The sequence below is a fragment of the Natrix helvetica genome, assembly GCF_964273705.1.
Source record: "Natrix helvetica genome assembly, chromosome: Z".
Classification (NCBI taxonomy): Eukaryota; Metazoa; Chordata; class Lepidosauria; order Squamata; family Natricidae; genus Natrix; species Natrix helvetica.
The window spans coordinates 21030195-21054666 of NC_138554.1; the positions used below are offsets into that span (position 1 = coordinate 21030195).

The 24472-nt window shown below is 45.5% G+C and overlaps 1 protein-coding gene across 1 annotated transcript; it reads right to left on the reverse strand.

Annotated features, from left to right (window-relative positions):
- LOC309381879 (serine/threonine-protein kinase NLK2-like) lies at positions 1-24084 on the reverse strand. Its single transcript, XM_081933186.1, has 11 exons — positions 21933-24084; positions 20990-21119; positions 19302-19357; positions 16957-17063; positions 15004-15089; positions 13762-13971; positions 12884-12985; positions 12711-12797; positions 9608-9806; positions 1959-2052; positions 1-1599 (listed from the first exon to the last, which is right to left on the reverse strand). The coding sequence occupies exons 1-11, from the start codon at positions 22172-22174 to the stop codon at positions 1551-1553; spliced, it is 1362 nt and encodes a 453-aa protein (XP_081789312.1). The 5' UTR covers positions 22175-24084; the 3' UTR covers positions 1-1550.
- Positions 24085-24472: the final 388 nt, after the last annotated feature.

The following is a 24472-nucleotide window of genomic DNA, read 5'->3' on the forward strand; positions in this document are numbered from 1 at the left end:
TATAGCATAAATTTAATTCAGCTACTATGGAGCACAATTAAATTAAGGAGGGGGATTATTACAGCCAAAGACAGTTCAAGTTTCCAGGTTATTGGTTCTATGTTATTGGTGTGTCGTCCCCCCCCACCCTCTCATGCGTTTTGTTTTTTTCTAGACACAAGGAAGAAATATACGCACACATTCGGGATTTAAACTAGTATATAAACTGCTCTGATCATAAATTAATAACAGGTCATTGACAAAAAGAGATGAAACACCAGCCAAGTAAAATAAATCAACAACCACCAACAAAATAAAAATACAAAATTAATAATACAAGTGTCCCAAACACATGCACACATGAAACCCATTAGGAGAAAAGAGGTAGATTTTTGAAGGGTGGTGGTGGAAAATTAATGGAGGAATACATTGAATCAAGGAAGGAGGCTGAGTTGGCTGCAGGCAGGAAAGGTGAAGGGCCTGGGGGATAACTTAACGGGCATTCCACATCCAGCATGAAGACCAAAACCTCAATTTTTCAGAAAACACCACATATTTTTAAAGAAAAGAAACACTTTCTGAAAGTACAGCAGAAGTGCGTCAGAGCCTCCAGCCGCTTAGGAGGTGTCCATGCTGGGAATAAGGGAAATCTGGAAAGCAAGTAGGCCAAATATACACACCAAAGAAGTAGTTAGCATCTTATCGCAAAATAAGTTCTGTGGGTTTTTTTCCCAGCTGCGTAAGATAAGTTTAAGGAAGCTACATGGTTTCCCAGAAGCTCCTGGAAGAGACTAAAGACAAGAACTCAAGACACAATTCCTGGTTGCAAGAAATGCCTGAACCCTGTGGTAGATTCTGTGGTAGATTCAGAAAATTCAGCCTTATTTATTTCTCCCATCTATCCCTGTTTGGGAAATCTTTTAATGGGAAGGGGATCTGTGGGAAAAGACATCTATCCTAAGTCTAAGGCAGTGTTTCTTAACCTTAGCCAGCCAGACTGGCTGGGGAATTCTAGGAGTTGAAATCCAGACATCTTAAAATGGACAATGCTGAGAAACACCAGTCAGAGTCTTTAGGTAGGGGGAGATTCTTTGAAACAGAAAGAACAGACAACCCCTTATTTCAAGAACAAGCTTCTCTCCATTCCAACCTGGTCATCCTTTTCAGAGGAAGCCAGGTAAGAGCCCATATGTATAAGGAGGGGAAAATATTGGTGCAGACCTAGAGGAAGAAGGGGAAGAATTCACAAAGACAGTGCCTACAACCCAAGAGTTTTCCAGTGTAGTACAGGAACAGAGGAAAGGAAAAAAACATCCATCAGGGGGGAGAAAAATTCCCTTCCCCAACTTGTCCACTTCCAAATAACAGTAATATAATAATGACCCAGACATTTCTCCTCCCCCTCCCTCTTTCCCAAATGCATCTGTCCATGAGTCAAAATATTCAAGAGTGCAGGATGAAGAGCCATGCCTCCGCCTCCTTTTCATCTCTCGGCTACCCCTTGTGTCTTCCGTCCCTCTTCTTCTCGTCTTTCTTTTCTTTTTTCCATCATGGCCATCCAAGAAGCAGCTTCATCTCTCTTCCTTTTTGGACACCTTGGAAGAATGCCATGCTGTGGAGCTGCCAGGTGGGAAGAATTTTAAAAAAAAAATGACAGGCAGTCCTTGACTTACGGCCACAATTGAGCCCCAAATTTCTACTGATGAGAAATTTGTTAAGTGAGTTTCACCCCATTTTACAACCTTTCATGCCACAGTTGTTTAAGTGAACCGTTGCCGTTGACAAGTTATTCAAGCTGGTTGTTGAGTGAGTCTGCTTTCCCCATTTGTTAAAAAGTCGCAAAAGGTGATCGCATGACCTTGCGACACAGCAACTGTCATAAATATGAGCCAGTTGCCAAGCAGCTGAATTTTGATCACGTGATCAAAGGAATCTGCAAAGGTTTCTGGTTAGGGGAGCCACCAATTTCGGAGACTTACCGGATGAAAGTTTTGAAGGCAGCTGACTGGGGGTTGATACAGAGGGGGACCCTTTTCCCATGCTGCTGTTCCAAGATAAACCTGTGCACCAGCTCTGAAAAACAAAGAGTTCATTTTTATTTGGTCAACACCAGGGCCACAAAAGTCCCAATTTTTGCGGCCCAAATCTGTAGTCCTATATTTACATAATGTATGTCTCTCTTTCCTTCTCTATTTTTCTATGTATTTTCATTCTTATTTATTTATTTATTTATTATTCACACTTATAGACCGCCCCCTCTCCCGGAGAGGACTCGGGGCGGTGTACAGTCACTAAAATACATTATAAAATACATACATAAACAATTAAATTAATACTAGTGAAGGAGGTTATGAGACTGTAATCGAATAATAAATATAATACGTTAAAAGCCTATAAAACCCTTAAAACCCAATTAAAATAAATAAATCCCGGGAGGTCAAACTAAGACAGTGCCAGGCCAGCTGATTGAAATAGGTGAGTCTTTAACTTTTGCCGGAAGGAGCGGAGGTCGGTGGTGGTTCGAATGTCTGGGGGGAGGTCATTCCAGAGGGTTGGGCCCATCACAGAGAAGGATCTACTCCTAGGTGTCGCCCGCTGGCATTGCCTAGCAGACGGCACCAGGAGGAGCCCCTCCCTGTGTGAGCGGATAGGTCGCAGGGACGTGTGTGGTAGGATGCGATCCTGCAGATAACTAGGTCCTCTCCTAACTCAGGTAAGCCAAAGCCTTCACAACAATTTGGGATAACAATCGTTGACTTACCTGAACGGTCCTTCTATGTGAGCTGCGAGGGGAATCCAAGCATGGGGTTAACTTTGTCCATTAGCCTAGAGACTGAGTTATGTAAATTGATGGCCACGCCTCCTCTGACTGGACTAGTTTAGTTTTGCACGAAGGTTCAGCCGATTTGAGAGATGCAAAAAGTAGTACAGAGTCAAAGGCAAGTCAGGTAAGTAATCTGAGACAGGTGAGTAAGGCCCAGAACAGCCGAAGCCGAGGGCGGGTTTGGATTCCCCTCGCAGCACACATAGAAGGACCGTTCAGGTAAGTCAACGGTCGTTCTCCTATGCGCTGCTTGGAGAATCCAAGCATGGGTCATACCAAAGCAATAAACTTTAGGGGCGGGAGCGAGGCTGGTCTGGTGTCGTAGCCGAAGAAACTACCCTTTGCAGCACGTGTCGTCCAAAGGACGTCACAGCCGAGGCATAAACGTCCACTTTGTAATGGCGGATAAAGGGCGACGGCGATGACCGGGTCGCTGCCCTGCATATGTCCTCTACCGAGGCCTGTGTTGCCCAAGCCGCCGTCGTGGCAGCACTCCTGGTGGAATGGGGAGTGATGCGACTGGGAATTGGTCAGGACTGACAGTCGTAAGCGAGGGCAATACACGCCTTCAACCAGCGGCTGATAGTGTGGGCCGATGCCTTTTGCCTCATGGTGCCTGGTTAGAAAGACACGAAGAGAGCCTCCATCCTTCTGAACGACACCGTGCGTCGCATGTAGCGGCGAAGTGAACAACGGATGTCTAGGTGATGCCAACACCGTTCCTGGGGATGAGATGGCTGTGGGCAGAAATCCGGGAGAATGATCTCCTGCAACCTGTGGAACCACGAGTTGACTTTCAGAAGGAACGTTGGGTCCAAACATAAGACGACTCTGTTCGGATGGAAGATGCAGAGGTCATCCCGGATGGATAGCGCTGCCAACTCAGACACATGTCTAGCCGATGCGATGGCTACTAAAAAGATAGTCTTAAGAGTCAATAATCTGAGAGAGATGGTCCGAATAGGCTCAAATGGAGCAGCTTGAGCACCAGGAAAGGTCCCAGGTGGGGTAACGATGGACCATGGGTGGGCTTAGGTTCGATGCACCTTTCAGGAAGGTCCACACCCCTGGGTGTTGTGACAGGGAGTGGCCCTGCCCACCACTAATCACGGTAGATAAAGCTGCGATCTGGCAGCAGAAGGTGTTAGGTGTTAAGCCCCTGTCCATGCCCATCTGTAGGAAATCTAATACCTGTGGTATGGTCGCCTTGGTACTTGGATCTGTATCTGTAGCTCAACACCATTTGCAGAAGGCGCGCCAGGAGGCCTCCTAGATACGGGTTGTCGACAGGTGGCAAGCTGCCTGGATTGTGGAAATGACCCTGTCAGAGAAATGCTGTTGACTCAGGATCGCCTGCTCACATGCCACACGGCTAATTGTAGTAGCTGTGGGTTCGGATGAATGAGGGCCCCTTGTGAGAGGAATATCCGATCGTCCAGGATCCTCTATGGACGCGAGAGTGACAGGTGGACAAGGTTGGCATACCAGGGGCACCTCGGCCACATCGGTGCAACCAGAAGTACCTCTGCCCGTTCCGCTAGAATCTTCTGGATGACTAGCAGTACAATTGGTAGGGGCGGGAAGGCATAAAGGAGACCCTCTGGCCAAGAACTGTGAAGGGCGTCAGTGCCTTCCACCCCCGGTACCTGAAACATGGTGTAGGATCACAGCAGGTGTGTGCTGTCGGATTGAGGGAACAAATCCACCTGCGGTTGACCGAAGCGGTGGGAGAGCTCTTGGAACAGGGCTGGGTGTAACCGCCACTCCGCCTGATCCACCGTGGCCCTGCTCAACCAATCCGCTTGGACATTCGCGGTGCCCGATATATGCTCCGCTCGGATTGACAACAGATGGTTCTCTGCCCAGTGGTGTAGATGTTCTGCTTCCATCATCAAAGATTTGGAGTGCGTGCCCCCCTGGCGGTTGACATGCGCCTTGGAGGCCACATTGTCGGTGAGTATCAACACATGGTTGGACGTCAGCAAGTCCCGAAACCCGTGGAAGGCTAGACGGATAGCTCATAGCTCCAGCCAATTGATGCTGTTCCGCAGCTCCCGGGCGGTCCAACGAGCTTGTGCCACTCGATCCAGGGCATGGGCTCCCCACCCAAATTGGCTCACATCTGTTGTAACTATGATACGCTCCGGTTCCTTGAGGAGGCATCCCTTGAGGATTCAGGATGACATCCACCAATGGAGCGACAGGGACCCCTTGGTCGGTAAGCGAGTCCTGGTGTGAGAATGACTGGTATGGGCCCTCTGAAAGGGGAGGAGGAATCACTGGAGTGGTCGCGCGTGGAACTTCACCCAAGGGACAATGTCTATGCAAGTATCATCTTCCCTAGAAGTTGGGACAGTACTGCGAGGGAAGGTAACCTCTGATTGGACACTTGACTCACCAGAGACTGCAGATTTCGTTGCATCTCCTGAGAAAGGGACACAATGCACATTTCTGAATTGATGACTGTCCCGAGATGTAGAAGGGACGTGGTCGGGTGCAGATGGCTCTTTGGGAAGTTCAGTACAAAGCTATGATCTTGTAAGGTGTCGATCGTCTGCTGCGGGTCGCAACAAGCTTGGTCCCGGGAAGACAATAAGACCAAGATGTCGTCTAAATAACAATTGACCCTTACGGGAACTGACCTCAGGGAGGCTGCAATCACTTTTAGCAATTTGGTGAAGGTTCGCGGGACCGATGATAGGTTGAATGGCAGGGCCTGGTACTTGAAATGACGGCCTGCAAAATGGAAGCGCAAGAACCTTTGATGGGCCGGATGTATTGGCATGTGTTGATGGAGGTGAGCAGATTGCCTTGGCGAATGCACGCTAGAATGCTTTTGAACGACTGCATTTTGAATTTTTGGTACTTTAGATAGAAATTGAGCCGTTTCAAGTCCAGGATTGCTCGCCATCCTCCCGAGCTCTTGGGAACTAGGAAAAATATGGAACAAAATCCTAGACCCTCCTGCCCTTGTGGCACCTGTTCTATGGCGTTCATGGAAATGAGGTGCTGAATCTCTGTCTGCTTCAGGCGTCTTTTCACCTGGCACCTGGGAACCGGGCATCTGATGAAACGTCTCAGGGGGATGGCCAGGAATTCCAGAGTGAGGCCCAGCCTCACGGTCTGAAGAGCCCAGGCATCCGAGGTTGTGGCCTCCCATTGGTGGGCAAAGGGAGCTAAACGCCTGCCAATAGGGCCAACCTCATGCAAGCCACCGGTACCTACGAAAGGACCGGTTGTTGGCGCCACGAAAGGGCCGCCGGGCCTGGGTTTGTTGTTGGTTTTGGTGTCTACCTCTGTCCCTGGTATTGACTCTATCCTGAAACCTCTCCTGAGACTGAGAGAAGGATCTGTTAGATAGACGGGTATAGGCGAGGGGGGTGTATCCCAAATCCCCGGCACGATAAGGCTGCCGCCAAGGGTAACGTTGTTGCCACCTATCCGTGCACCTGGCGGTTGAAGGGAGTACCTTTCACTTGTCCCTCATCTCAATCATTATGGGGTCTAGTGCCGCTCTAAAGAGGAAACCGCCCTTGAAGGGGGTGGAAGCAAGGCGCCATTTAGAGTGTACATCTGCATGCCAATGACGTAGCCATAAGAGGCGACGAGAAGCTATGTTGGATGCCACAGCTCGAGATGCGAACTTGGCCACATTGAGCGTGGCATCAGAGGAAAATTCTAATGCCACCACCAGCTTGATGACATCCTGATGAAGGCGCAAATCCTCTGGCGCTAGTCTCTCCTGTAGCTGTCTTAACCAGACTAAAGAAGCTCTATTGAAAAAGGAAGCCGCCGTAGCGGCACGCAACACCAATGCAACCGCCTGGTGCGTTTTGCGAATAACTAGCTCAGCCTTGCAGTCCTCAACCTTCAAGCCCTGCCCTCTGAAATCTCGGATGGGATGAGGGCTGGGGAAGCCAAAGCCGCTATCGGAGGACCAACAGTAGAAAACTGTAGGATGGTGTCTAATTCCGGTGTGGAGGCGTAAGCTAGGAGGTGTAACCGCGGTGGGGCTGGGACCATTGTTTTTGGATCACGTTTTTGTTTTTATTTGCCGAACAGGTGCAGGAGCGGGAGGCTTTTCCATCGCCCAAATTGTTTTTGGACGATGGAAAAGCCTCCCGCTCCTGCACCTGTTCAGCAAATAAGCGTTCTGTGGGGTAAAGCCCCACTTCGGTGCTCGCTTGAGTGGCTGCTCCCCCAAATTAGAGGTGGCCTTGGCCTAAAGTAAGGATTTAAATAAGGCTGGCCTGAAGAGGCCCGAGAAGGGAACTTTATCCTGGACCAGGCCTTCATCATCCGATAACTCTAGATCCAAAAATGTCCCCTTCCTCTCCTAGAAGAGAGCTCTCGCTGTAGGTGGACGGCAAGAGAGAAGGAGGATCAGCCTGAGAAGTGAATAAATCCTTAGCAGAAATCAGGTTTCTAGATCGTTGACTCCTGCGCTGCAATTCTGCATCTACTCTCCTAGAAATGGCAGCGGCAATCATGTCCCTGAGCCCAGGGAAAAGGTCAAATTCAGAACTGTCCTCCGGTCTAATGCCAGCGGCAGTGGAAGTAAAGGTAGACGAGGCCCCTGAACGGGAAGGAACTGAGCCTGTGCTGGATTCAGAAGGGCCAGATAAGCCTTGAAGACCTGATTCAGGTACTTCAGTGGCTAAGCCTTGGGGGATAGGAAGGTCTGGGGACAAACCTTGAATCCCAGTTAAGCTGGAGGTAGAAGGCCACTCAGGCAGTAAGATGGGAGGCAGCCTGGGTGTTGTGGGATTCTTAGACCCATTCTTAGTCTTGCTGGCGCGCTTAGCGGCCCTGTCAGGTGCCGCTGAATGAGCGCAGGATCTGTGGCTAGCAGCCCTGGTGGTGGTCCTACCCACTCTGGAAGAGGTCCCAGTGGCATCGGAGGACAGCTGAGGGGAGGTGGAAGTCCCAGCGCTGCCCCCGGTAGTATAACAATGTGCCAAGGTAATACTAGGATTGAAAAGGCTCAAGATCACGATCAAACACAGGCCAAATGCCGATCGCAATCGAAACAGAGGCCGCAAGAGATCAAGCGCATGCTCCAGCAGCATGGTGGTGAACCGACGTTCGTGGAGCAAGATAACTGGCAATTTTACGTCACTGTGGCCGGAAAGTAGAAAAACCGCTCCCAGATCGTTAAGTTTTCGGTGCGAAATTGGCTCCAAAATGGCCACCGCGACTTACAGCGGCGGCGGGAAATTCAAATTGGCCAAGAAAATTGCTGCCGACAGCATGGAAAACACAGCCTCGCAAGCAGCTAGCGACCGCAGCCGCTGCTCTTGGCGGCGCGTGATGACAAAAGTAAGGGCAGCGACTCCAGCGACCTGACGATGGGGCGTCCAGACTCCGCGTGTCGCAAAAGGAAAAGACCAGGGGAATGGCAGATAGCAGATGAAGTGGACGGCGCGGGGTAGCGAACCGACCCCCAACCGCTACAAGGCAAACAAAGGCGGCGAACCAACCTTCCCAGTGAGTACGCCGTAGGCAGTAACGCTGTCAATAACAGGTTCCCTGGCCTCAAAGGCTTTAGGAACACCAATTAGTGAATTGCAACCATAAGGAAAATGGAACAAACCCATATGCAGGAAAGTTCGACACAACCGCGAAAGAGATTCAGAAGCTGTCACACAACGGAGTTGCGAGGGAATCCAAGCTGAATAATAATGATGAATACTTTGGTCTAATAACCTAGAGAGAAAAGTTTTTGCGCCTCTTAAGGCTGGACTGAGTTAACAAACTGAACTAGTCCAGTCAGGGGAAGCGTGGCCATCAATTTACATAGCTCAGTCTCTAGGCTAATGGACAAAGTTAGCCCATGCTTGGATTCCCTAAGCAGCGCACAGGAGAATAACGTGTTTCCCCGAAAATAAGACAGGGTCTTATTTCCTTATGACCCCCAAAATAAGCGCTTGGCGTTATCTTCGGGGAGGTTTTATTATTACTGAAGTGCAGGAAACGGCAAGCAGGGTCACCTCATGGCTGCTGCTGTGTTGCAGGGAGGATTTATTTTAGTTCATGCGCTCAAAACCCCAATTGGGCTTATTATCTGGGGAGGTTTTATTTTCAGGGAAACAGCAGTGAATCACAACAGTACTCCACATTTGGACAGCTTGCCATTCAAGGGACTTGCTCCGTGTACACTTATAACTTCACCTGCAGATTTGGATAAATCCCTACTACTGCAAAATCTTCATCACCTGTTTAGAGATGTCTTCATCCTCCAAAATCAATAGATGCCAATAGTGCTGCGTGACTGCATAGGGGAATTGGAGGATTTAGCAACCCAAATGGGATGTGCTTCTTAGAATGAAACAATGGGTTAACCTTTTGACTTCTCCCTAATTATATAAGGTGATAATACAGAGGATGGAGAACTGAGACAATCCAAAACAAATCAGATCAAAGGTTTAAATTTCAAAGTCTGGTGCAATTCATGGAAGAATTTTGTGCATTAATTGCCCTCATGTACATCATATAGTGGGTTAAGATCAATATTTAGCTCCTAAATTAGCAACTGGGAATAGCAATAGAACTTATTTATATACCGTTTCATAGTGCTTTACAGCCCTTTCTAAGCAGTTTACAGAATCAGCATATTACCTCCCCAACAATATGGGTCCTCATTTTACCTGCCTCGGAAGGATGGACGGCTGAGCTAGTCAGGATCGAACTGCTGACAGTCAGCAGAATTAGCCTCCAATGTTGCATTCTAAACACCACTATGTTAAGAATGGAGCTTTCTGAAATCCCCAAGATTTGTGAGGAGGTTTGGACTCGATCTATTACCTTTAACCTGCCAGACAGAAGCAAGGTTTTTTTCGTAAGAGCCGTCAAATTTGGGGTCGGCCCGGGGTTCAAAGTCACTGGTGTAAATGCGGCCGGAGGAGACCGAAAAGCAGCAAGTGCACATACAGGTGTGGTATCTCAGTCGCCCCTCATCTAGGTAAGGATGAGAGAGGGCATCCTTGGCAGAGATCCGCTTGGCCTGCGGAAGGAAGGACAGTGAGGATCACCCAAAAGGTCCCGCTGAGAGAATTCTTGTATACAGGTAGTCCTCGAGTTATGACTGCTATTGGAGCCTTCCTATTACAGTCATTAAGTCTTAAGGATTGTAAAATGGGCCGATCACATGACCAGCCTGCGTTTACAACTCTTTGTGGCTGTTATTAAGTTAACACCATGATTGCTGACTGAATCCGTTGTTCTTTATAGCATGGCTGAAAGCAAGTGTGGTTTTTTTTGACCAAACGGTCGTAATGTGCAGTCACGTGACCATGGGACAATGCAAACCGGGTGGTAAATGTGGCCATGTTGCCGAGTGCCCAAAGTGCAGTCACATGACTGTGATGGTAGTGAGAAACAGTCGGGACTTCAGATCTGGCTCATAAATCCCCTTTTTCTGGTAGGTCACAGCTTTGAATGGTTGCTAAGCTACTGGTCCTAAAGGTTTGTTGAGAATCTCAGTCATCCAGATAATAGTTGTCCAAAAGGTGCTTTTTCAGGAGGCAACTAGACTTTTCTCATTTTTCTTTGAAAATATTTTGCTTCTCATCCAAGAAGCTTCTTGAGCTCTGACAGGATAGTGGGGAATGGAAGGATTTATATTCCTTGCAGACAACTAGTCATTTGCATCCTTTCTGAGGGTCACTGAAGCACTTGGAGGTTTATCTGTGTCCTCAGGGTGACCCGAGTAATCAAATAGTGTAGGGGTATGAATAGATTTCCAGAAAAAATGCAGACTACAGGGACCATTAGTACTACTAGGTAACCCTTCCAAGTCGCCTCAATGACGCTCTAAAATAATGCAAATAACCAGCTGTGTGCAAGGAATATAATAGGGTCAACCAGCTATGAAATCTCAATTCAATGCCTGGTTTTGCACAGAAAGGTGTCTTTTTCATTGCCCCCTATTCTTCTCTGTGAGGGTAGCCAAAAACATGCAGATGGTTCCATCCATGATTTGCTAGCAATATGTATAAAGAAGAATTGTTGGCTTATTCTCTTAAGCCATGATGTCTTTTTTGGCTTCTGCCTTACAGTAGAGCAAGATGAGAAAAACATTCCTCCAGCAAGACACCGATTATAACTCTATTCACTCCCCTATAGAAATCCTATTTTAAATTTTTTTTAAATTAAATTTATATGCCGCCAAGAGTTGCTTTGGATAGTGAGATGGCTGGCATATAAATTTAATAAATAAATAAATAAAAATTTAAATGACTAAGGGAACCAGGCATATGGCTGGGTTCCATTATGTACTAATCACATCTGATTATAACTTTATAATAAATTCAAGTTCGATTAAATGTTTTTAACATTAATCACGTATTGGAGAATTGTATGTTGCTCAGAGTTGGCAGATAGAAGTAGCCTGTAAGGACAGTGACCATATTTTCTTGGAAAAATGTAAAGAACAAATCTGAAAAGGGAGCAAATCAGAAAGGAACTGAGGGGATTAGAACAAAGTATTTTTTTTTTTTAGGTTTATAAAGAGACAGCCAGCGTTACTCTCATTTCAGTGTATGCTACCCTACGGCACACAAAATTTGATCATAAATGTGTGTGATGGTCTGAAATTTTTAATACTATCATATTGGCAAATGGTTGCTGAGAATGCCACTAAATGAGGACCGAACGTACAGGTAGTTTTCGAATTATGACCACAATTGAATCCCACATTTCTGTTGGCTAAGTGAGACGTTAAGTGAATTTTGCCCCATTTTACGACCTTTCTTGCCACATCTCTTAAGTGAATCACTGAAGTTGTTAAGATGGCAAGACAGGTTTTTTTAAGTGAATGTGGTTTCCCCATTTAGTTTGCTTGTCCGGAGGTTGCAAAAGGAGATCATATAATCCTGCAATCGTCATAGGTATGAGTCAGTCTGAATTTTCATCACCTGACAATACGATGGTCTTAAAGTGTGAAAAACAGCCATGTCCCTTTTTTTCAGTGCTGTTATATAACTTTAAACAGTCAGTAAATGAACTGCTGTAAATCAAGGATTGCCTGTATTCTGTTTCTACCATCTAGCACAGTGATGCCAAACCTTTTTCACCTCGGATGGCAAAAGTAACACGTGCGTGCTATCGTGAACGCTTGCATGCCCACCCCCATAATTTAATGCCCCCCCCGTGCCGTGCCCCCTATGCATGCGCGAATGACACACACACACCGCTGCCTCGTGCATGCGCACAGAGTTTTCCTGGAGCCTGGGGAGGGCGAAAACAGCCTCCCCCGCCTCCCTGGAGGCTGGAAATGGCTCATTTTCTGACTTCCGGTGACTCCTTTAGGTCCGTTTTTCGCCCTCCCCAGGCTCCAGAGGCTTTGTAGGAGCTGGGGAGGGCAGAAAATCACCCAAAGAGCAAACCGGAAGTCCAGTTTGTGCGTTGGGTGTTTTTGGGCCCTCCGGAAGCTTCAGGCGGCTTCCCTGAAATGTCTTGATGACGAAAAACAGCCCAACATGTGAACCAGAAGTCCATTCCCAGACTTCCGGTTTGTGCGTTGGGTGGTTTTGCTGTTATATCCTGGCAGCCAGCAACAGCCAAGCCGCGTCTTCCAGGACATAACATTTGCGCTCTCCGAAGGCTTCATGGATGCCTCCAGAGGGTGAAAAACAGCCAAATATCAGCTGGATAGCGCGCGCGCGCGCGCACTGGAGCTCACAGAGCAATGCCTTGCGTGCTCTCAAGAATGGCTCCGCATACTATATCTTCGCCATCACGGATCTAGCGTATCGGCTGGTGTATCTCTGTGTCTTCAATGTATGCCCCTAACAACCGGAACAACAACAGTGAGATGAATATGTGTGAGAGAGAAAGAAGAGATGGGGGAAAAAGAGACAATTGGATTGGGTTCTAAAGTTTTCCTTGGACTACATTGCCAACTCACTGGATCAAAGACCAACATGCGGCAGAGCAAATGCACAGCTTCGTGGGTTGCTTCTCCAGAGAGCATGTAAAGGACAGACAACGATGGCTAGGGGGAAAAAAAGATGCAAAGTGGTTAAGAGGCTTCTTTCGCTCCCACATGGCTGTTACCTTGCCAGCCCTGCTGGTACTCACCAGCTTGTGACTGCCACGCAGGATGTGGGCACGGGCCCCCTCACAGGCCGAACGGAGGGCAGCCACGGGAGGAGTCCCCAGAAGATCCGTAATGAGGTCCAACTGCCACCCATAGATCGAAGGAAGAAGAGAAGAAGAAGAAACAGAGAGAGAAATGAAGAAAGGTAAATTGCTTCTTCGGTGTTAAGTAGTGGATATTTTGTGGAATCACAAGCTGAAATATTCTTTCATGCCTTCTGCAACTACACCCTCTCGCAACTCTTTCTTCAAGAACTACTAAGATATTGTTGTGGCCCGCCAGCAAAGCGGGCAGCAGAGTCGGACAGTGAGGAGGTTGGGGAGGAGCATGGGCCAGTCCTGGAGTCTGGGGAAGGCTCTGATGAGGGCTCTGCGTCAGAGGCAGAGGCAGGGCCGAGGCCGTCTGGCAGTGATCATGTGCCTTCAGAGCTGGACAGCAGTGAGGCAGAGGAACAGCTGGAGCCTGTCCCCAGTGTGCCCATGCACAGAGCTGCCAGAAGAAAAGAACACAGAAATCAGGTAGACTTGGGAGTAAAGTCACAGGTGAAATATGATCAGCCCCTCCCATAGGAAATAAAAGAGGAGCGAAAGGGGAGTGGGCTTTTGCAGGAAGCAATTAGTTCAGTCAGATTCGTTTCAGGAGTGTGAAGATCTGTCCGGCACCTCATTGGGAAAATATTTACATGGCAGCTTTCCTAGATAGATAAGGTCTGTAGCCATAAATATTCCTTTGAAAGACTGTATGACAGGCCTTGCTAAATGTAAATGAGAGGAATTCACATTCGTTTAATAAAAGGGGTTTTGTCGGGACCAGGACTCTGCCTCATGCTTTTGGGGGAAGCCTAGGTCCGAACAGATACCTGCTGAATTGGGCTCTGGGACTGAAAGAGGATGCGCCTGCCAAGGAGTTCAGCGAAAATGCAGCCCACAGACCAAATATCAATTGGACGTCCATAATGCCTGCTGCCCATCAGGATTTCGGGGGCCCGGTAATATTGAGTAACCACCTCTTGAGTCATGTGCTGGGACTCATCCGGCTCCTCTACCCGGGCCAAACCGAAATCACAGATCTGAAGGAAAGATGAAAAGGTGTGGTCAACCTGAGTAAGCTTCTAGAGAAATGAAACTTCCAGACCTAGCTCTCTCTACTATCTGCTGCTCCTTCTGGGAATCAGTATTCTTTCAATGCCACTGAATGGTGTTAATTCAGGTGTAGTCTAAAATGGGAGCCGGGTGGGTGGATCTAGGGTAGTGTTTCACAACCCTGGCAACTTTTAAGATGTGTGGATTTCAACTCCCAGAATTCTCTGCCCAGCAAAAGGGAATCTCACGCCGCTTTTGAGGAACAATGGCGGTTGGGGCTGTAGGGCTTGGTAGGGGTGGGGGGAGCAGGCCCAAAGCCTATGGAGACAACAAGGGGCAGGAAGCAGAGCATTGGGTGTCTCAGAAGATGAGGGAGGCCCTACAGGGCTGGGATAGGTGGGCCTTGGCCTGCGCTAGGATTCTCAAGTTCTCCCCAACCCATTTAATGATCACATGAAGGAGATCAGAGGTGGAATCGTTAAGCAAGATCACAAGGCTGCCTCAATTAAATGACCATCACAACTTAGGATCATAGTGGGCAGGCAGTCGTAGGTCAAGGACTACCTATACACAAATACGTGTTTTTATATCTGAAATTTTAGCACATCGCATTAAATTAAATACAACCCATTTGATCTTTTCTTGCAGGGTTAATAACTTCCTTCTTTTGTCACATAAAAAATAGCACTTTTGTGGCTTTATCAGCTACAAGGCTAAGAGACAGGGAATTATTGAAGATATGGGTTAAAAACTGCAGCATGGTGGGCAATGTCACCCATGATGCCTTTGAGCACCACACAAAACCTAAAATCTTATAGATTTGTCACACCCATATATATATTTATACACCGGACATCCCTATTCTTAGCATAGTAGTGTGATTCACAGTGACTGGAGTGTGAGGGAGGGCGAGAAAACGTTTAATCTTTGGCCGTCAGAGTTAAAACTGCTGGACGTCAGAGTCTCCTTGGAGGCGGCTATCTTGAAAGCTTCCTGGGCTGGCTACAAGGATGAATTACCTTAAGGACACAGTTGCTATTGACCAGAAGGTTCCCAGGCTTGATGTCCCGATGAAGGACACCAGCAGAGTGCAAATATTTTAGCCCTGCAGAATCGAGGAGAGAAAGAAAACACATTGGGTGTTCCCAAACTTAACTGAAGTCTACAGATGCAATAAAAATTAAAACTAAAATTAAACGTTTCCTTCCATGATCAACATATCCCAAAGGTGCTTTTTTGAGGGGCAACTGGACTTTCTGTTTTTTCTTTGAAGACATTTCACTTCTCATCCCAGAAGCTTCTTTGGTTCTGAATGAACGGTGGAAGGATGTGGAATAGAAAGAATGGAAGCTTCTGGGATGAGAAGGGAAACGTCTTCAAAGAAAAACAAAGGAAGTCCAGTTGCTTCTTGAAAAAGCACCTTTGGGACAACCATGATCTGGATGACTGAAAATCTCCATAGACATTTAGGTATGATTATCAACATAGTTTTCAAAAATAAACTTTTATATAAGTTCCATACTATTGCCAAAGTGGTGAGCTTGGGGTTAAGCTTGACTCTAAATAAATTTCCTTAGCATTTGATAACTACCATATTTTTGGAGTATAAGGTGCACCGGAGTACAAGGCTCACCAAGATTTTGAAGAGGCAAATTTTTAAAAAAGTTTTTGCACTCTGTAGACCTCCCAAAATACTCTCCCTTTTTTTTTTTTGTAAAAAAAAAAAGTGCATGCATAGCTTTTAGGAGGCCTATAGAGTGTTCCTGAGGGCCGAAGGAGCATTTTTGCCCTCCCCAGCCCCCAGGAGCACTCTGGAAGCCTCCTAAAGGCTATGCACGGCCATCTTTGCAAAGGGGACGAGGTTTCGGGAGGCCAAAAATGCTGTATTCAGTGTATAAGATGCACCCAGATTTTCACCCTCTTTTTTGAGTGAAAAAGATGCATCTTATACTTCGAAAAATACGGTAACAAAATTTTAAAAGGGAAACTCCTTATCTCTTCTAAGAGAATTGCCTGCTAAATCATATGCATGCATGATTCTGAAATCCCGAAAAGAAGCTCTTTGCTTCAGAGCTTTTGCTGCCCATAATGCAACAACAGTGAATTTCAATGGTAAGTTTCTCAGATTTATATTATGGAATTGCAACTTTGTCAGAAATGTCAGAAAAGAAGGGAAAAGGCAAGGAAAACTATTAAAGTGAATTTAGTACAACTGGACACAGTTAAGAAAGACGGTAGCAAAGGAAAGAGGCAGGGGAAAGGGGCTTAAGAAATTGGGTCAACATGAGAGGAGAAAATGTTAGAGGACATGTGGAAGAGATCCTTCAGGAGGGACAACAGAAATACAACTTGTATGGTCATCTCATTAAACCCCCGCTGAATGTCCACCCCCATGGCTCTCCATCCCAATTCAAAGACATGCAACAAGGAAGATCTCAACACTCCTCTAAATGCTTCATTTGGCCAACCACTCAACTGTCAAAGCATTAGACAGATAGCATCCTATCAATGAATTGGATCTTCTTCTTCATGGGACTTGAAGCCCCTGAGATCCAGTCTCCCCCCACCCTTTGAAACAATATAGAGTACCCTTTACTCTCTTTGATTCTTCATAAGACTTATCTTCCATACTTCTGATTATTCTTGCCCTCGCTTCTCATCCCCTTCAATTATTCCTAGTCTTGATTAAGTTCTGGCACCCACAACTTTATCATCAATGGAGTTATGGAATCTTCTAACTTGAAATCAGTGATTCTACAATTACAGGCTATGCATCAATCTGTCAACTGTATAGACACTGTCCTATTTGTTCACATTTTTCTTCTGAATGATTACAATCCCTGTCATGTTATATGGTTGCCAAGCCAGATAGTTCCCCTCTTCTACATTCATACTGAATCTAAGTAAAGAACTTTGCCCAAATGGATAGTTCCCAATTTATGGCATTTGCCATAAATAAGTGTCAGACTTACCCCTGAGGATCTGATACAAAAAGACCTTGATATGATCGGAACTGAGCGGTTGTGGAGAAACTATGACTTTGTGAAGGTCACTTTGCATCAATTCAGTGATAACATAACTGATGATTATTGTCAAGGAGGGTGATGGGGAATGGAGCAGAGAATGAGAGTCATCTGAATACCCAGCTCTTCCCATTGTAAGTAAAAAAGAAAATTTACTTTTCCACCATTTTGTAAAACCAACAGGCTCCAACAGAATTAGGAGGCACAAAGGGCATGGACAAAGTAAAAAAACAACAACTAGAACACTTAGAAATAAAAATATTATACAGATCAGCCATCCCTAACTTGATACTCTGTACATGGGCTGGGATTGCAGCTTCCATGAATTTTGAATGACACAAAATAAGAAAAGACTGGCATAAATCAAAAAGAACTATAGAACATGAAAAGCATCTCCAAAACAGACCGATGCACAAGATAGCTGAGATAAGAAATGCAAGTGAGAATGGACTAAACGTAACTATTATTAAGAATTTTTTTAAAAAAATCAGTATGGAAACTCTTTATGTTAGTTGCAAGGAAAATAAAAGAAGACGAAAGTGAAGATACAATAAGTGTAAGAAATCTTTTCTAGTATTAGACACCACTGCACAATCTCAAGATGAGATATTTCCTGCCCACAAATGCCACTCAAATTTCATGAAATTTTGACAATCTCACCACATACTCTAATGGGGGATTGTGAAAAGATTAGAATATTCTTAACAATAAAAAAAACCAAGCAAGCAGTGATATCTGATACAGTGGCTTCTGTGAGCGTTGATGTTTCAAGCCACCCAGAGTTGTTTGCTAATGGGATGGGCAGCATATAAATTAAATCAAACTTAATAAATGCAATTGTGTTGTTGACCGCTGAGGTTAAAAAAATACACTCACAACTTTTAGTAATAAATAGCAAAGGAGAGAGGAGGTGAAGTTGGAAAGATTACACGTAAGATATGATAACCCTATCTAGGTGCTGCAACATTGACATACAAAGAGAAGAGGAAGGAACAATTAGACCATTAGAAGAGAATATATGTAGCTCAGAACTGAATCATGGAATCATTGATGCCCTCTGAGCTTGAAAACAGAGTGTGGTGCTCTTTGAGCAAATAATCAAGCTAAAAAAATACCAAGGATTTAACTGTCACACCATTCCTGAATCATGGAATCATTGATGCCCTCTGAGCTTGAAAACAGAGTGTGGTGCTCTTTGAGCAAATAATCAAGCTAAAAAAATACCAAGGATTTAACTGTCACACCATTCCTGACCATCCATTCTCACTACTCTTCATAGATAGAAAGCCATTGTCTCCAGCAAGGACCCTGGCATCTCATTCACCAGACACCACAGACCTTAATATCCATCAGGTTCCATGCCTATCTCATATTCTATTAGGTTGATGTACTCAACTGTCCAAAGAATTTAAAGTGGAAGCTAGCAGGATCCAGAACAAAGGTCCTACCATAATTTCTAAGAAAGCACCTGCGTCCCACCAGACCACAAAAAACTCCTAGTGAAGGAAGACTTCAATCTAATGCTTTGTGGGAAGATTGTTCAGCTGCCCAGAAACAACAAAGGAACTTTGGCTGATATAGAACTTCTTCAGAGTTTTGAAAGAATGATGGAGAGCAGCTTCCCCAGCTTAGTTTTGGATAAACGAGAGCCATCTATGCCAGCTATTGAAAGACTTAAAATAGCAACTGTACCTATCAGTGTCCAAAGGCTGTGGACATCTGGATTAGAGGATTGAGCATTCAGATCCCCTAGCATTCTCAATCTCATAAAAAACCTGTCTTGAATACTATGCTGCAGTTGACCTCAAAATCCAAAGATTGGAGCAAAGCTAGTGATTGAGTCAATCATTTTCAGGTGAGTAAATTTTTCATACAAACTGGGGCAAGAAGGAGAGGATTCCACATAAACTTTGATCATTTGAAAATAGCTGACGCCGGCTGAGAAACTTGGCAAGGAACGGTGGCAAGGGCAATCTCAAAGAACTACTTTAAACAATTACATGAGAAAATAATGGGGAGGATCCCAAACAGTATGGTAAATGGAGGAAATTTTTAAAAGGCGAGAAGAGAAAAATCAAAACAAACACAAATATACTGCCAAAAAAAAAAGAATCAAACCAGACTTAAGAAAAGCAAGATCAATCAATAAATATTTCACTTCCTCTCCTCATATGTAACATGTACAGAGGGAAAAAAAGCAACGAAAGATAAAGATAGCACAAAATGGAGCATCAGAAGAATAGGCAAAATAATAATAAGAAAATAACTTAGCTACAGGTGGGAATGAAGGATACATTTCCTCAAAACAGTCAATCTGTGGAGGTTGGAGGATATCCAGTGCTGAGAGGACCTGAGGAGAAAAAGAAACCAAATTTTGAAAATAAAGGTAGTCCTTGACTTACAACAGTTTATTTAGTAACCTTTCAAAGTTACATGACTGAAAAAAGTGACTTATGACCATTTTTCACACTTACGACCTTTGCAACATCACCACGGTTGTGTGATTTGCATTTGGATGCTTGACAACTGATTCATATTTATGACGGCCGGAGTGCCTCGGAATCATGTGATCACCTTTTGCAACCTTCTGACAAAGTCAACGGGGAAGTCAGATTCACTTAACAACTGCAATTTGGCATCAGTATGATTCACTTAACCCAGGGGTGCCCAAACTTGGGAACTTTAAGACTTGTGGACTTCAACTCCCAAAATTCTGGGAGTTGAAGTCCACAAGTCTTAAAGTTCCCAAGTTTGGACACCCCTGACTTAACCAATGTGGCAAGCAAAGTCGTAAAATGGGACAAAGCTCACTAAACAACAGAAATTTTGGGCTCAATTGTGGCCATAAGTTGAGGACTACCTGTATGCCACCACAGACAAGAAACTAGTGATGGAACCGGCTATAGTGTAATATGGTGTTTTGGCATGACAGGCCTATCAAGCTTAATGTACCACTCGCCCCCCTCCTAGTAATAAAAATAGGACAAAGGCAACTAATAACGTAGCTACTCGGAAACAGGACTGAAACTTAATTGGTAGCAACAGCCTACATAGTTTGTCTAAGAATAGGGTTGGCCCTGCCACCCACATCTGCAATGACTGTCAATGCAAAAGACCCTTCGTCAAACTTCCTTCAGTCCTACACACCATCAGTTTGTCCCCATCTCCTCCAAATGTCCCTGAGGTGAAACTGCCCTTCACCCGTTTCTTTGTGCCAAGGAGCAAGACCGCTATTAACTCCAGCCTACTCCATTCAGAGTTTGGGTTTCAAGGGTTCTATTGCTTCTCACCGAATTGTATCGCTCTAACGCTTTTCTTCTTGTCCTTTCTCCTCCATTCCTGTCAATTTCCCAATAAAGAAGCCTGCGGAAATCCAACATTCTGGAGTTGAGATAGGGATCCCGTCCACCTGATCATTCCACCCTATTCTGGATCAGAGCTACTACACATGCGATCAACTGCTCTTGTCGCCTCTCCTCTATAATCTGCCTGGAGTCACCATTTTATATTTATTTAATCAAATGTTGAAATCAATAGAAAATATTTGTAGCTCACCCTTGTGGGGGTCCTTGGTGCTCTCTCAGCTGGAATGCTTTCTTGCAGCTGTTTCATTACCCAACTAGGTAACATCATCAGTTATCAGGTCATTCTGATGATGTTACCTAGTTGAGTAATCTTAGAATCATAAGGCTGGAAAGCACCTTGGAAATCATTTAGTCCAACCCTTCTCCCCAAGAGGAGACCCTTATACCATCTCAGAATGAAATGTCTGCAAAAATACCAACCCAGTTCAAAGTGCAATAAGGACCCCACAATTTTGAAACCGCCTATTTTCCTCGCTGTGTACAATTATTGGAATGTAAAAACAGTATATGAAAAGTTAAAATTTAAAAAGAAGCAAGAAAGATAGGAAAAAAAAATCAATACATGCCTACACATCTCTGGCCCCGAAGCAGTTCTCTGCACACTGTACCATACTCACATTGTCATGCTTGAAGTAGCAGAGCATTCTCAATTCTCTAAAGACCCGTTTGCAAGAGACCAAGTTCTGGAAAACATTGGGCATCTTTTTGAGTGCAACTCTCGACCCATCCCGAGGATCTGTCACAGACCTGCAGGTAGAAAAATGGCTTTCCGTTTGCAATTTTTCCTTTTGGTGATTAGAAAGGGTAGACTAGAGCAGGGGTCCCAAAACTTGCCAAATTTAAGACTTGTGGACTTCAACTCCCAGAATTCTCCAGCCAGCTATGCTGTTAAAGTTGAAGTCCACAAATTTTAAAAGTTGGCAAATACATTTTAAGATATGTTCTTAAGAACATTGGAAAACAATTTTACATTTTTCCCTTATTTTCCCCCCCTATTTCCTTTCTATTACGATGGACTATTTTTCTCTATTTTTTCTCTAAAATGTACTGCTTTTATCCTAAAAATCTCTTTAATAGAAATTATTTTTAAACACCGAATTATGATTTATAGATAGCCCTTGATTTAGAATTATTTATTTAGGGAACATTTGAAAAGTAACTTATGACCAATCCTCGCGTGAATGAGTGTTGCAGTATCCCCATGGTCATGTGATCAAACTGCAGGCACCTGGCAACCAATCTGCATTTACAATGGTTGCGGTGTCCCAGAGTCATATGATCAGCCTGTGCAACCTTCCTGGCTAGCTTCCCATAAGCAAAGTCAATGGGGGAAACCAGATTTGCTTAACAACTGCATGATTCATTTAACAATTGCAGTGATTCGCTTAACAACCAGGGGTAAAAAGCTGTGAAATTGGGTGCGACTCACTTAACAACCATGTTGCTTAGCAATGGAAATCCTGGTCCGAATTGGGATCGTAACTACCTGTACTTCCAATCCTTTTCCTAATCTCCACCTTCATCTTTCCTTTATATGGCAGTAAATAACTCCGCACTCACCATACCACACCAAAAGCACCATAACCGATGGGTCGATCTGGTTCTGGGTCCACCATCATAGCATTGCCAAGCGTTGTCTGCTGTTGCTGGGGGGGAGCTATCTGTACCCCATTATTGCAATAGTATTTCTGGCCCCCACCTAGTCCTGCAGCTAAAGGTGGCTGAATTAACCCCGTCAATGCCCCAAAAACATTGCTACAAAGCTGAGCTTGAAGTGGCTGGTTGGGGTCTTGGAAAGCCATCAGACAAATTAGGACAGAAGACTAGAGACCCTGGTTTTGGACAAGAAGATTGGAAGAGGAGCAAAACAGCCCACTGGAATTCAAATCAATTGTGGTTTGCAAAAGGGAGATTTGGGAAATATTCAGCGGAAAATACTGGCTTATTAGGGCAATTCTCACAAGCAAAATAAATACATGCAAAATTGTGTGCTCCAGCAAAGGAGTGTTTTTATACCAGTACAGTAGTTTTTTTTTCCCCTGTAAGGTTTTAAAAAAATCTTTTAAAGAAAAGAGGTATCTTGTCTTATTTTAAATTTACAATAAAGGGTAAATTATATTTTGGGATAGTTTGATATGTTTTTTTTAGGGACTCTGTACACCCTGGCTGAAAGTGGGGGTGACAGAGCAACTGATGGAAATCAGTTCTCTAACCAAATCTCCGATGTGGGGGACATCAGGGAAGGTTCTAAGAAGGTGCGTTTTCGACAGAATGCACAGAAAAAATTGGAATATTGTACTTACATTAAACAAAAAAGAGGAGAATGACTAAAGAATATACGTGACAACTCGACAATCTATTGGAAAAGAGCAGAAATGTTGTATAACATCATTCTCTTAATAGGTGAGCTTTGAGGAACAAGACATTAAAACAAGGTTTCTGGGATTATGTTAATTTTTAAAAAATATTAAAGAGAGAACAGACCACTCAGATTTTCTCACAATATAACCAAGATAAGGATGGAAATCCTGGACTGCATTGAAATATCAAGAGGCCTAAAAAATTGGGGAATCTTATCCGCACGTTAGGAAATAAAAAGCTACAATTAGAGGCCGAGACGCAAGAGAGGCACTCTCTAGGACAAGAGAAATGGAAGTAAGTTTGGGAAGAGCACTTCACAAATTGGAGAATGAGGTCTATTGCCTTTCTAGTGAGGTGTGGAATGCTGGGGGGAGGGGCGCTCCCCACAAAATATTAGAAGGGCTACTGTGACCCAAAAGGGCCAAAGTTGCAAAAATATCCCCTTCCAACAGGATGGAAAACATCAAATGAGGATGCGGTGTAATTACGCAAGAGCGGCCATCTGAACCACATAGACTTAACTCATGGGGGAAACTTTGGGGAAAGTTTCTCAACAATCAAAAAGGGGGGTGCAGCAGCCCCAATAAAAAGGGGGGTGCAGAGAAAGCAGCTATCTTGGCAACCAGTCCTGTTAGGCTTGAGGAAGCTATGATCAAATCTGGAGGGATCCAAGAACCTCCTTTACACCCACAGCAAGAGAGGGCAACAGATTGGAAGAAGGATGCCCCGATAACTGTGGAGGTAAAGTTTAGGGGTTCAGGATCTGCAAGGTGTGAGGAATAAAAAGGGTGCAAAGAGAGGCCCAAAAGTGCTTTGAGAGGCAGATCTTGGGGTGCTCTCAACTTTTCTTCCCCCGGCAGGGAAAGAGATCCAATCCTCAGCCAGAGAAGGGTCCTAGCGATGGGCCAGCCCCTCTCCGGCGGCGGGGGGGAAGGTGGGGGCGCCCATGGTGCGGCAGGGGGTCCTTCCCCCCCCGCCCCCCCGGATGGGCTTCGCAGCGTCTCAGCAAGGCATGGGGGCGAGGGTGGGGGCGCTGCGGTCGGAGACAAAAGGGGATCCGCGGGACGCAAACGCGCCAAGCACCCCACTTCCCCGGCAGACGTGCAAACCCCGGCGAGCAGCAGCTGAAGAGGAGCAGTGGCGGCGGCGGCGGCGGCAGCAGCGGCGAAAGCTGGGTGCCTGGCGGGGTCTTTTGTTAGAGGCACCGCGGGTCCATCTTTACCGGCTGGAGGAAGGAAGGAAGGCAGGAACCAGGCAGGAAGGAAAAGGCAAGCTGCGTGCGAGGCCAAGCGACGCCGGCGGACCCCATCTACTGGCCGCGGGGAGAGAGGCAGGCGGGCCATGGGCTGCGGGGGAGCGGGCGGGAGGAAGCCAAGCCCCGGGCCGCCGAGGGATTAAAACGGCTCCGCAAAGGAAAAGCCAAGCGTCTTTGCAAAAAAAAAAAAAAACCCACGTGGCTGAACAATATGTGCCTTGAGAGCTGGAAAACGGCCTGGATTTGGGGTTGAAAATTGGGTGGAGATACGATTTCTAGATTTGGGGATGGAAGGAGGGGCTGCATTTTTGCAACGCTGAAGAGGGAGGAATGGGGTTTGCTGATAATTGTTTAAAAAGAGGTCGGGGAGCACAGGAGCTTATTTTTTTCCCCCTGATGAATATTTTTTTAATAAAAGTTAAGTCTTTTTCTCCCACCCCCTTTTGTTTCCCCCCTGTTTTGCTTCCTGCACTCGCCTTTATTT

Excerpts from the sequence above, each read along its gene's own strand:
- LOC309381879 (XM_081933186.1), bottom strand. The coding sequence starts at position 22,174 with ATGGCTTTCCAAGACCCCAACCAGCCACTTCAAGCTCAGCTTTGTAGC. Across the intron at positions 17,064-19,301 it reads ATTGACTGTTTTGAGGAAAT|TTATGTTATCACTGAATTGA; the intron begins GTATCCTTCATT and ends AATAATCATCAG. Across the intron at positions 15,090-16,956 it reads TTTGTATCAGATCCTCAGGG|GGCTAAAATATTTGCACTCT; the intron begins GTAAGTCTGACA and ends TCGATTCTGCAG.